This window comes from Melanostigma gelatinosum (genome assembly GCF_949748355.1).
Source record: "Melanostigma gelatinosum genome assembly, chromosome: 13".
Taxonomy (NCBI): domain Eukaryota; kingdom Metazoa; phylum Chordata; class Actinopteri; order Perciformes; family Zoarcidae; genus Melanostigma; species Melanostigma gelatinosum.
Window position 1 is genome coordinate 21,267,637 of NC_136646.1, and position 12,105 is coordinate 21,279,741.

General features: G+C 44.2%; 1 protein-coding gene across 1 annotated transcript; it reads right to left on the bottom strand.

Annotated features, from left to right (window-relative positions):
• Nucleotides 1–4,305: 4,305 nt before the first annotated feature.
• Nucleotides 4,306–10,348, bottom strand: gpr146 (G protein-coupled receptor 146). The gene is made up of 2 exons (XM_079282292.1): nt 10,121–10,348; nt 4,306–7,571 (listed from the first exon to the last, which is right to left on the bottom strand). Exon 2 carries the CDS (start codon nt 7,529–7,531, stop codon nt 6,530–6,532), a length of 1,002 nt encoding a protein of 333 aa, XP_079138418.1. The 5' UTR covers nt 7,532–7,571; nt 10,121–10,348; the 3' UTR covers nt 4,306–6,529.
• Nucleotides 10,349–12,105: the final 1,757 nt, after the last annotated feature.

The window sequence follows — 12,105 nt, forward strand, 5'->3', positions numbered from 1 at the left end:
AGTTAATGAAGCGAGTAGTCAAACGCAGCACTGAAGCAGAGCAGGTAAAATGGGTTACATTTGATTTAATATTGGTGGAAACATATCTTCAACATACATGTTACAGTCAAACAAGTCAAACAAAGTATGTGCCACTGTTTGAAGCCCAGCAGAGCAGTCTTGGTGTTTAACTAAAAAGGCTAAAAAGAGGAGTTCTGGCATTGACTCCACATTATAAATCACTTCCAAGTAACTGATTTAAATAAACTCGGGTTAACCAAACAGTGATCCTAATCTGGAAAATACACTCTCAGAAAAAGGATCCTGCACGTGCTGAAACTGAATGAAATGATGTGTGAGAGGAAAGGGTGATATAGACAAGTTGAAGAAGGGATGAGGTGTGTTGCAGCAAACATTATTCAAAGCGGCAGGTTGTTCTTTTCTATGTCTTCTTCTGTCACCTACATGGCACATCATCTACCTTAAGGACTTTTGCCTCTTCATGATCTGTGACTCTGAATTGACGCGTTGTGCTTGAACTACTCCTCTATCAGACCTCAGTCCTTTGCTGAGGGTTGAGAGACAGGATGCACTCCCTGTTTGTGTCCACTGGGTGGCCCACTGGCATCAACAGTGAATGATGTTTGGCAAGGTGATGAGAATATGAACATCCCTCCACAAGCTCAAGCTGAGTCAGAGAAACGTGCTGAGAATGGTGAGGTGAGTGACGTTCAAAGAAGCCGAGGGCTCGATTATTGGATTATACGGTAAATTACAAGGAGGATCCAACATTCGCGTTGGTCTCGGTTTTCTATGATGATAACCATGAAATCATACCATAATGCTGAAAACATGTTATGATAATAACGTTTGTCTTCTTGTATAAAAAAGGGGCTATGTACAAATGAACAAACAAACCTTCCCACCGAGTGACATCTAATCAACAAGACAACATTACCAGTGCTGTTAATGGGAAGTTGTGGGGTTTAACTGCTTGTGGTCGGGAGAGGGAAAGTGGGAGGTCTAGAGCAGGAGGGTACAACACCCTCATCTGCCTCCACTTACCAGTCTGAAGTGCTTCTGGCTCCATCTAACATCTCCCACAGCCACAACCACAACCTCTGAATGGAACATCCTGCACAGTCCAGCTCCTCTGCAGTGCTTCAAGGGCCGCTTTTGATATTTAGCTGATGCTGGAATTCTATTGTTAGTGTATTTTATTTTTTTCTGAAGAGGAAAAGTAAAGAACAGGAGTGGCAGGGGAGGAAGGGTGGATTGTTTTTCAAGCATCTGCCCCCCTGGTCCACTTGCCTCCCCAGAGCTGAAGTGATGTGGTGGGTCAAAGATGAAGGCTCCGTTCTCAAGTCTCTGCTCTGTTCTGTTCTGCAGGATTCATACGGTGGAAGCATTTAAACATGTCAAGGAAAACACTGGAGACAAGAACTGCAGCAGTATTATTCTGTTCAGCGATCTCAGGAGCAAGTTTTAGATGCAGGACAGTGATCAGTTCAAACGTATTCGACCTCTTTTATCCATGTTATGGCTTTGGTTAAATCTGACTCGGGATCAGAACCAGCTCAGCTTTACATCATGTGGTCTTTTTTATTTGATCTCATTCTATTTGAGTCATTTCCCTTGTTCTTTTTCTAGTGTGTACACTCAAAACCCGGTCAAAACAGCATTGTGAATTGCATTTTTAAGGATAAAATATTCACGGGTTATGTTTGCTTTTCATGTATCAAAGACACGTTGTTAATGAATTCACGGAAGTGCAGGAAGGTGGACACAAACCCAGGAGACTGCTGTTTGTGTCCCGTGTGATTGTACCTAGTTTGCTTCAAGTTTGCTTCAATTCTGGTATTCATTGTATGCCAAACCATTATGTTCTTTTTACGAAACCTAATCAAGCTGTTTTGTTGCCTCAACCTAACAAGATAGTTTTGTAGCGGTTATTGTTTTGTTTGAATTTACAACGCTTCCACGCCTTTCAAACGGTTTCATGTGTCCGATAGGAGAAAATAAGTTTCCCTGGAAAGGTAACAGAGCACTGTAATTGTATGGGAACGTCATCTTGTAGGAGACACGGTTGCTCAAAATGTCCAACCTTTTCTATCTGAATTTCTTTACATTAAACGTTTTGTTACAGGAGTATAATTCCCTCACGGATCACATTGTGAGACAGATTTCTAAAAAGCTGTGAACTGTTTCGCCTTGTTCTTGTCATTACATTCTGCAGCCCAATTTGACACACATTAAGAAAAACAATGGTGGTCTAAGGGTGCGTGTGTGTGAAATCTGGTCAACAGCCAGATAAAACATTTGAAGAAACAAGCCAAATGTTCTGGCTACATAGGTGGTCTGATGTTATGTTAGACTGAAGTTGACCCAAATAATTTAGGTCTGGATGAACTAAAGGAGAAAAACAACATGAAGACTAAATGTAGCACATTAAAAATGGTGCTGTCAGCGTTACCATATTCCCAGATGGATGCTTAAGAGCTTTTCCTAATGCAACCGGAGGAAAATGAGGCAAAACCTTCATTTTGACCGCACACAGCTTCATTTCTCTTACTTATCTAAACCAGATATCTCTTGTGTATTAAGAGTTTAGAAAGAAACTTACATTATGGAAATATACGATTAAACTTGTATAAGATGAGATGATTGATACCACTCATATCCGATGACTGGGTCGGTATGGAGAAGCCAGCACGAGTACGATTAAAAAGGTTTTCCAACCCAAGAACCCAGCCGAGTCTCAGCAACTGTTTACCAATGAAAGAAACTAGCAGCACCAACTCCAAAAGTTGTGTGAAGATGAGAATAATGAATGTAAACAACAAAAGTGGCTGTTGTTAGCATCACAGCTGTGAAGCTAGCAGCTCGTGGAGGACTCCGGTGAGTCCGGATTGGTCAAAGTTGTAGTTTACAGTGTCTGGTGCATCGTATCAGACGCCGAAGGGAAGATGTTTTTTTTGTCAGAGCATTTGATTTATTGATGTAGGGGTGAAAAGACAATTTCAACAAAAAAAGGTTTCTAAAAATACATTACCCACACTAGCTGCCAGTTAGCTTAGCTTAGCATAAATCCTGGAAACGGGGAAACAACGAGCCTTGCTCCGGAATCTCGACTGGTTGCCTGGCACATAGCTATAATCAGCATAATTAGACAGTAAGGACAAGAAAGTAACTCTGGTAAAGCAACAACATATTATTAGTAGCCTACTCTATTGGTTGATTACGACCTCTTTCTTGTGACTAATGATGTCAAACTCTTTCAGCCGTATTAAATCTTGGAATCCAGCCCCGTTGCATCATTGGTTTCCCGCTCAATAAGAAAATGAGAAATAGCACATAAATACACATTGTAACTGCACTGAGTGATGTTTTGTGTCCTGTGCGTGTTGTTTGCTTGAGCCAACACAATGAAGTGAAAACCCTGCAACTCCAGACCTCAGAGGAACCATGACAACCATGTTCAATTCACTCCATTATCATATCATTTCCAGATGTAGGACATATAATTCAAGAGCCCCCCCCCCCCTCCTCCTGTTGGCCCTCTTCTGTTTGCTCTGTGGTTTGGCTCCTCCAAAGATGTTGAAAATATATACACTATTGTGCAATCAAAGGTTACTGTTGCTGTGTCTGATTCTAGCAGCGGCAACAGCTGATGCACTCCTCCGCTCAACGTGGGTCCTCACCTCCGCATCTATTGTAACCCATCGAATTACAAGTTCGATTTTCACCTCAACCCTCCTAGCTTCCTGTTGCAGACCTGTTCTTGTCAGCTCCTACTTGCAGGCATTCACACAGCTCTGTGTGCAGCATTGTCATCAGACGTAGCCTACACAACATTGTTTTCACGGAGAACAGCAGCAGTATTGGACGTTCAGACCCACAGAAGACAAAACAATTCCCAGAATGCCTGGACCGCTGTTATTTTCCCCAGTCAGAGTGGCGTGGTTGAAGGGCCTCGCCACAAGCAGTCTGCTGTTAGCGTGTGGCGACCTCACTCCCACTGTCACTGCAGGGAGGGGAAAGCTCGACTAGCTGCCCACCATCCTGACCCGATCACTGGGCCGAGGAGCTCGGATGAACAGGATTTTGACTCGTCAGTCTTCTTCAAATAAAAAAACTAAAGTGAGAATAGAATAGTTTCCATTATATTTGGGAACAAAGCAACACTTCAAAGTTCTGTCTCCAACAAACTTTAAAAAAACACATTTGGCATTAATCATACCAAACAACAGTCTGCAGAGCAGATGTTTCAAAATAGTTTCATCTCGAATATTGTCAGTTTCATTGCAATAAGGAGGAGAGGCAATCGTTAGTTTATTGTTTAATCAGTCTTGGACTCAGTTGACAATAGAGTAGATCACTTACAGAATCTAAATATATCTATCTCTCAGAAAATAACTGTTTTTGAAAGAGCATTGTATCTTCTTGTAAATCTCTCACATACAATATATACACACACTGTTTTGTATTATACACATATACACAGTCACAAAAAGCATCACATCTGAAAGTGGTTTAATCGGGACTTCTGAGGTTTTGCCGTTCGAATAGTTAAAATGCAGCTGCACACTTTGGACACGCGAGAACTTTGAGGGTGTTTCTACACTTCTGGTCTCCGTGTGTGTTTCAGCAGTTTAACTGAACTCAGTGATTATTGCTCCAATGTCTTCGCACTGGTACGAGATCACGGCCCCTCCGAAATAATACACCAAACTTCAGACCCGAGCAGTCACCCGAGTCTGGTGTGATTTTGAGCCCAATTTAATGAAGCTTCATTCGCCGGTTGTTTGCGTGGTGCAGTCAGTCCATTGGTGGGGATTGTTAATTATTCTCTCTGCCAGGAAATAAGTCCCGTCTCTCAGCAAGATATTTCGAAAACGAAATTAAAAAACATTTTAATTTTAGTGCTAAACGTGAGGCCTTCTTGTGCAATCGCAACCACATTTAGATGTTACACATCAACTCCAACCGATCTCCAACGGGTGGTGGTGTTTTGCCTACAGGTGGAGCTGCAGCAACATGGTAAGGTTAGAAGTGACTTTTATTTATCCTCCAACAATCCGTTGACATCCATTTTTTTGTAGTCTGATGCAAATTCAGATCCAAAACTAAATTTCAATCCACCTAACTTTTTATCAAAATATGAAGTTTTGATTTTTGTTGAATGCCTTTTAGTTACACGTCTCTTCACAAAAATAAATATCAGTTCTTTCCAGACAAACTGCAGTAACGTACGGGAAGATGTTCAAGTGTCACATAAGGAGAAAACTGCGAAGCCCTCAATCTCGTCTCGATAAATCAAGTGTCATTGTTGATTGAATAAAAGTTGGTGTTTTGGTAACTGCAATCTCTAACGTTATATAAAACGGACACCATGTTAACAAAAGCTGCTTCAGTGTCCTCCTTCACACCGCTTTGACTCATCCCACCATGTGTGCTCCTGTTTGCCTTCCAATCCTCGATGAACAGGAAGCTTTGGGACTTTGAACTGGGTTCAAATAATGATTCACCGTGCCACCATACGTACATGTTCTTTCTCATCATACTGTAGCACATAATGTAAACACACAGACTCGGCTGAAAATAAACAGGGCGGGGCTGTGCAGCGTAAATCTAAATGTTGAACACTGTTTCACATTTTACAGCCCAACAATTTCAGCTTCATTGTTAATTTAAAAGGTGTAAATTAAAACTCCGCAAACACAAGCGCCCTTCATTAATTGTTGTCTGTGAGCGAATATAACAGTGTGTCCACTTTCCGCTCTGTAAAGGCAGAACAGTCTTCTCATTCACGTGATCAAGGCCTCTGGCTTGAGGGCAGCAAACACTGACGTTTACTGTTGACACATGCAATGCAAGTTCATTAGCTGTGGTGAGTCACTGATATACTGGCCCACCATCCATCAATGCAGTCTAGTTTATTGTTAAACAAAATAACTACGTGATTATTTATTCATAGCGAACTGGTTTTCTGCTTGTGTGATAGAAAGCAGCGTGCGTCATTCATTCATGATTTTAGTTTGAACTTAAAACCTACCGAGTAGCACATCGTGACTCGACAGTGACGTTTAGGCGGGCATGCGGTCAAACCTGCACACTGTCAGCAGGATGTTCACAACACACCCGTATCGGGGGAGCTGCATGTGGGAGTGCTTGAGAGTCCCCCGCTAACAAGATATTTCATGAGTGTGTGTGTGTGTGTGTGTGTGTGTGAGAAACGCTGGGTAGTTATCAGCTGATTGTGCCAATTTTACCGCCCACAAACTAGACGCTCAAGTATCTCAGTGGAGAGCTTCACTCAGTGACCACAAAAATAACAGCACTTGGTGGTTTTTGCTTGGTTTGTCCTCTCACTGCGAAACCTGGATGGATCAGATCAAGTTCTGGAAGGTGACAGGAAATTCCACAGTTAGCTACGTCGCTCTTGACACAGTCCAGAGCAGCGAGGGAGCCCACTCAGATACTGGCTCCATAGTGGGGAGATAAGTGCCAAGAGGTTGAAGAGGGGGGAGCGGGGGGGGGGGGGGGGGTCTCACGTCACCACTTGCTGCACTGTTGAGCGTTGGTGAGGGCAGGACTGGTCTCTGCAGTGCAGCCTCCTGAGCAGCCGCTGAAGCTTGTTGGAGAAGTTTTTGTTCATCTGCCGATACATGAGCGGCATCGCAAAGCTGCTGGAGAAAGCCAGCAGCTTAGACACGCACCTCAAGAAATGATACGTCGGTAAGTAATGTGCGTTGCTAATGTACCCCGGTGCACCGGCTACAGTGTGTACCAACAGGGTCATGTAGTACGGGGTCCACAGCACAAACTGTACACAGACCGAGGCGAGCAGCAGTCGGTGGATAGAAGGGTCCAAGCGAGCCGAGTCCTGGTCCAGAGGCGTGGACTCCTTCCTGATGCGCAGAATGAGCACAAAGGCATAAAGAACGGCCACAGCTGGAACCACGTAGCCGATGAACATCATGATGGCGTCCGCTGCCTCCTTGTTCTGCATTTTGGAGCACTCCACCATCTTGGTGGAGATGTGGTTGCACACGTAGAAGAGCAGCGAAGAGAAGCTGGTGAGCACCGCGCCGCCCCAGATGAACCCACACACGTGTTTGGTGTTGTACACGCTGGACATGTAGGTACGCGGCAGCGCCCGCTCGATGTAGTAGTCCAGACTGAGCAGCGTGGTGGAATACATGATGACCAGAGAGGAGATGTTGAAGAGGATGAGCAGGGTGATGTAGACCTCGTTGTTGTACTCCCACGCGTGCCAGCGGGTGAAGGTGGAGCTCAGCAGCTCCACGGGCGCCACCAGGTTGAGCACAAGGCCCGCGATGGCCATGTTGACGAAATAAACATCCGGCATGGTCATGGACACCTTGTTGGAGAGGTTGACCACGACCAGCAGCACGTTGTAGCACAGCCCCAACGGGAAGCACACCAGGAGGTAGACGAGGGAGAAGACGGACAGGATGAGGCCGAAGTCCTGGCAGAGCCGGAAGTCCACGCTGGTGTCCGTCTCATTGTAAGCCGTGCAGAGCCACATCGCTGGGCTCCCACACGGGTCAGGTCTCTCAATGGCTCGCCTGCAGGCAGAGAGGGAGGGAGGCAGGAGTTAGTCACAGAACAGAGGCTAAACGTCACAGTTCATCAATTACCCAGTGATAATGAGAGCCATGTAATATTGACAAAAATGGCGACTGTAAGAACATGCCGGTGCACGGCAGACTCTCCCTATGTCGACATGAAGGGCTCATTCTACGCTAACGAGAACACGCTTCTGAAAACACAGTTATGAAGAGTATATTCCATGGGGGCCCCTCTCTGTTTTTGGTTTCCATGCTGGCTAGAGGAGCAAACAAGGCCGTAACACGTCGGCCACGGCTCAGCCATTATGCCCCGGGTAACGGCCGCATATCTCTCTCTCGCTCTCTCTCTCTCTCCTCTAAAGCACATGGACCTTGTGTTCGGGTTGACTGGGGATTGGGAGTGCGGTGATGGGTGAGATTTATAAAGAGTGAAATGTGAAGCGAGCTCTGGCGGAGGGTCAGAGAGGATCGAGTCGCGGGGTCGGAGTTCGGGGCAGGGTCAGAGAAAACCATGAGCATGTCGGGAGCATTTGGGATCAAGCTTGACGGGGGCGGCACGCTTTGAAAAAAGCTTATGCAATGCTGCCATTTTAAATAAATGATTCATTATTCATTGGTCCAGGAAGTGGAAGATCACGAGGCTATCGCAGGATTGCAGTGAGAAGTCACCCAAGTTGACTCGCCTTTTATTTCCTCCCTGATCATTTGGAAGTTACTTTTCCACATGTTGGACCGATCCTCTGAAGAGCAAATCAACTTAAGAATTTAACAAAATGTTTAAAATGAAACTGTTTTCAGGAGGAGTAACGATGCCAGTAAAGGGGGAACATTCTTACGTAACACTACTACAGAGGGGCTGCTTTGGCCTTCAGCCTTCAGCCGCAGACACACACATGGGCTCAGTCCCTCCGCAACACACGACTCCAATTGGCTGCAATGGGACTACAGTGGAGGCTGGAGCTCAGAGCCGGACTGGACCAGGATCAAGGAGGGAGAACGTGTAGAGTTACTCTTCCCCGGTCAGACGTCTTGTAAACACGGCTCTCTAACATAAGCAGCTCGTGACTCACTGACTAAAACAGGCCTCCACATAACGAGCTGTAGATCGGTTCGAGTGCGTCTCTGCTGCCCATTAACTGAGAGCATTACCGAATTTACGTCAGGTGCATGCTAACGCTGCATAACATTTTGCAAATTAAAATGACTAAACTCTCAGAGGTGATTCAAATACTTGCCATCAACTCCATTTCTGTGGAAAGGTTTAATATAATTCACAACATTTCCCCAAATATCATCATCAGTCCCCATAGAATGGAGTCACAGCGCTGGAATAAGAAACTTGCTTTTGAATGGATTCCTTTCCTTATTGATCACAAAACTAAAAAGGTCCAAAATGTTGATGATGTAATCGACCGATTGTTTCGTAAAAACAGTATTGCCTCATATTCAAGTCCACGGCCAGTCAAGACAGCTTCCTCAGCGTCTTTTCTGAAACACGGCGAACTGAGACAGACATCAACAAAGTCGGAGTTCACTGGTCAGCACTAAGCAGGCTTACTGCCATTAAGGCACGGCACACATGCCCGCATGTCCCCCTCAGTCGCATGGATCAAGTTGACGACAACAAGCAAAGCCTAAATCTCAAGAAGCATTTCATTTGGCGAGCTGTATGAACGATCGGAGCAGAACTACTTCATCAGAAAGTCGCCTTCACTCAGCCTCCAGCTGCTTTCCTTCATTAGTGGTACATAAATAGTTACCAAGGGGAATATTATATATTAAATAGTGGCTTCAAAAGCTGATCAAAAGTCCTGATGTCATTCATCAACACAGAGATGTCAAGAATATCTGTGTTGAGTAGAATAATAAAGAATGACTCCAACATCTAAGGAGTGCATGTCCTTGTGTTATTAATGATTCAACTTTGCAAGGCTAAACATATATATATATATATATACAAAAATAGCAGCCTAATTACTCATTGATGGCCTGGCATTTAAGGCCATCTATTAGTAGATTTACAGTAAGCTTCATCTCAAATAGACTGCTGGTTATAAACATCATTATGATTCATTTAGCACACTCATATGACATCCCACTGATGGCAGATGTCATATGAACACGATATGGGTTATTATTAATGCAAAGCGCTGAAGTCTAAAACAACGTGAAACTTGTTGCTTCCGGTGAAGCAGCAGCTCTGAATAAACTCAGAACTTTCTTTTCACCAGAGAGAAGCTGATCCCGTGAGAAACATCTTCCAGGTGTTGTTTTACAAATATAAACGCGTCGTTAAAACGACTCGAGCAGGACGAAGAGGACAAACAAGGCTTCCGTGGTTCGGGTTTGTTATTGAGGACTTCGTGTGTCTCCCATCACACTTGACTGCACCGATCAAAGCGTGGATAGCTGTCACGGCTATTGTTGGCACAGACTCTCTCTCGCATCGTGTAAAGTCACGTTTCTACCACAGTAAGGAGGGAATCACAGGCAACCGCGTCTCAGTAGTGGGTCCAGATAGCAAAGAAAAAGAGAGGAAAACTCACCACAAACGTATAGATTTGGCTCGGTGACAAACCTACGGCGGCATTGGGTCTGGATGTAACGTTTGCATTTCCACTGGCATCTCTCAGTCGCTTCATTTCACAAACACGCATCCTAAAATACTCGCTTCGGCAACTCCACGCGCTCTTAACGCCTAAAAACCAGCAAAAAAGAACCGCGTTACTGCGTGACGGTGAAGACTGACTTCATCTCTCAACTTTTCGACGAGGCTTGTTCTGAAAGGGGGCTGTCCGTTGCACACTTTACTACTGCTGGAGTGCTGCTGAGCCCTACAGTGTGTACACACGTGACCCTCCCCCACTGTCTCCCCGCTCCGCTCCTCTGCTGCTGCTGCATACGGTTCTCTGATTGGACGAGGGGGCATGGAGGCGGGGCGAATTCCCCCCTCTGGACCCAACCTTATCCTAACCCTCCCAAACCTTAAAGTGGGTCCACAATTGTTCAAGTATGTCTTAATACAACAGTCAGATGCCCATCTGAACATCGCAGCAGCCCAATCATTTAGGTTTTTCATACTGAAGAGTTCCCTTCAACAATCAAATCACAAGTCAATTTCAATGTAAGTGAACGGGGACAAAGTCTTCACCCTTTGTTTTGTGTAAAAATGCATTCACACACATGAGGCGTCAGCAGACTGAGTTTCATCTGACATTTATTTTGTTGTCTTTTTAGTAAAATAAATATCCCTCTTAGTGTCCCTCCACCCAAAGCCTGCTGAAGCCTCATATGAACTGTATAAACAGAATGTACTTTTGCACAAGAGGGCTATGGATTTTGTCCCTCATCACTACATTGAAAGTGTATTATAAAAAAGATCAGAATAGGGGGAATGATTCCATTAAACAAATCCTGTTACAATGTTCTTATGGGCACCTGCCTATTGTTTACAGAGAGAATGATTTAACCCATGACCTAATCAGTCAACGCCTAGCCATGACCTGGTGTTCAGACTGGAAACAGCCCTGCATTAAAACAACACCAGGGAGGGTGTGTGTTGTTTCAGGTTCTGGTGAGATATGCAATATGATCCAGGAGGGTCAATTTGAGTAAAAGGATGAGTTTGAAGGATTATGAGTCAGACAGTTTCCATTCTTGGATTAAACTAAATGTCATCCTATAGAGAACAGAAATACAGACAAATCTCTGTTGATATCCTAAAGGTTATAGCTGCTGTTCCGCTTGTCCTGTCTCTGTCTCGATAAAAGAGAAGTGAATCATCATGTTTGAAAGCCCAGAGGAAGAATAATGGTGGCTTTCTCTTCTGATGAAAATATCAGGAAATGTTTGTAATGAAGCAGACTTGAGTATCACTTTGGGAGGTACTTTTGTAATGTTAGAATGCAAAAATGCCTTTGTGTTCTGTTGAATGGAGTCTTTAGTTAAGCAACTGAAGTTTGCTAAGAAGATTAAGGATTATCATGTGCATTCGCCACAGTTTACAGCACATATCATAATCCTGACGTGGAGAACAATGCTGCACAGCAGATGATTGATTTAAGTATTATGTGTCTTGTTTGAACTGCAGCCAATTTCACCATTGTTTTATTACAATGCCTATAGACTGCAGTGTTTTATGACCAACTACTCCCATATACATTTTCTGGTTTGTTGCTTTGCTGGCTACACATTCTTTATGTTGCATTTTGCAACCATATTGTATTTTGATAACCCAAATAAATCACCATTTTCCATGGTCCCACAACAATATATAATCATTACAGTACCATAACTTTTAGTAGGTGCTGATGAGCCATAGATAGGAACCAAAGGTCATGTTCAGTTTTATTGTCACTGAACCTATAAAACCTTATTTGATTGTTGCTAAGATAACACGCCACATGCAGCATGGTAACAGCAGGGCTTGATCAGCGCTTCACAGATCCATCCCTCAATTTCCTGCTCAGCACCTGAGGGAAAGGAGGGCTACTGCAACTAAAGTGAACTAAAGTGAAACCCTGCAGGTCCG

Excerpts from the sequence above, each read along its gene's own strand:
- gpr146 (XM_079282292.1), bottom strand. The coding sequence starts at position 7,531 with ATGTGGCTCTGCACGGCTTACAATGAGACGGACACCAGCGTGGACTTC.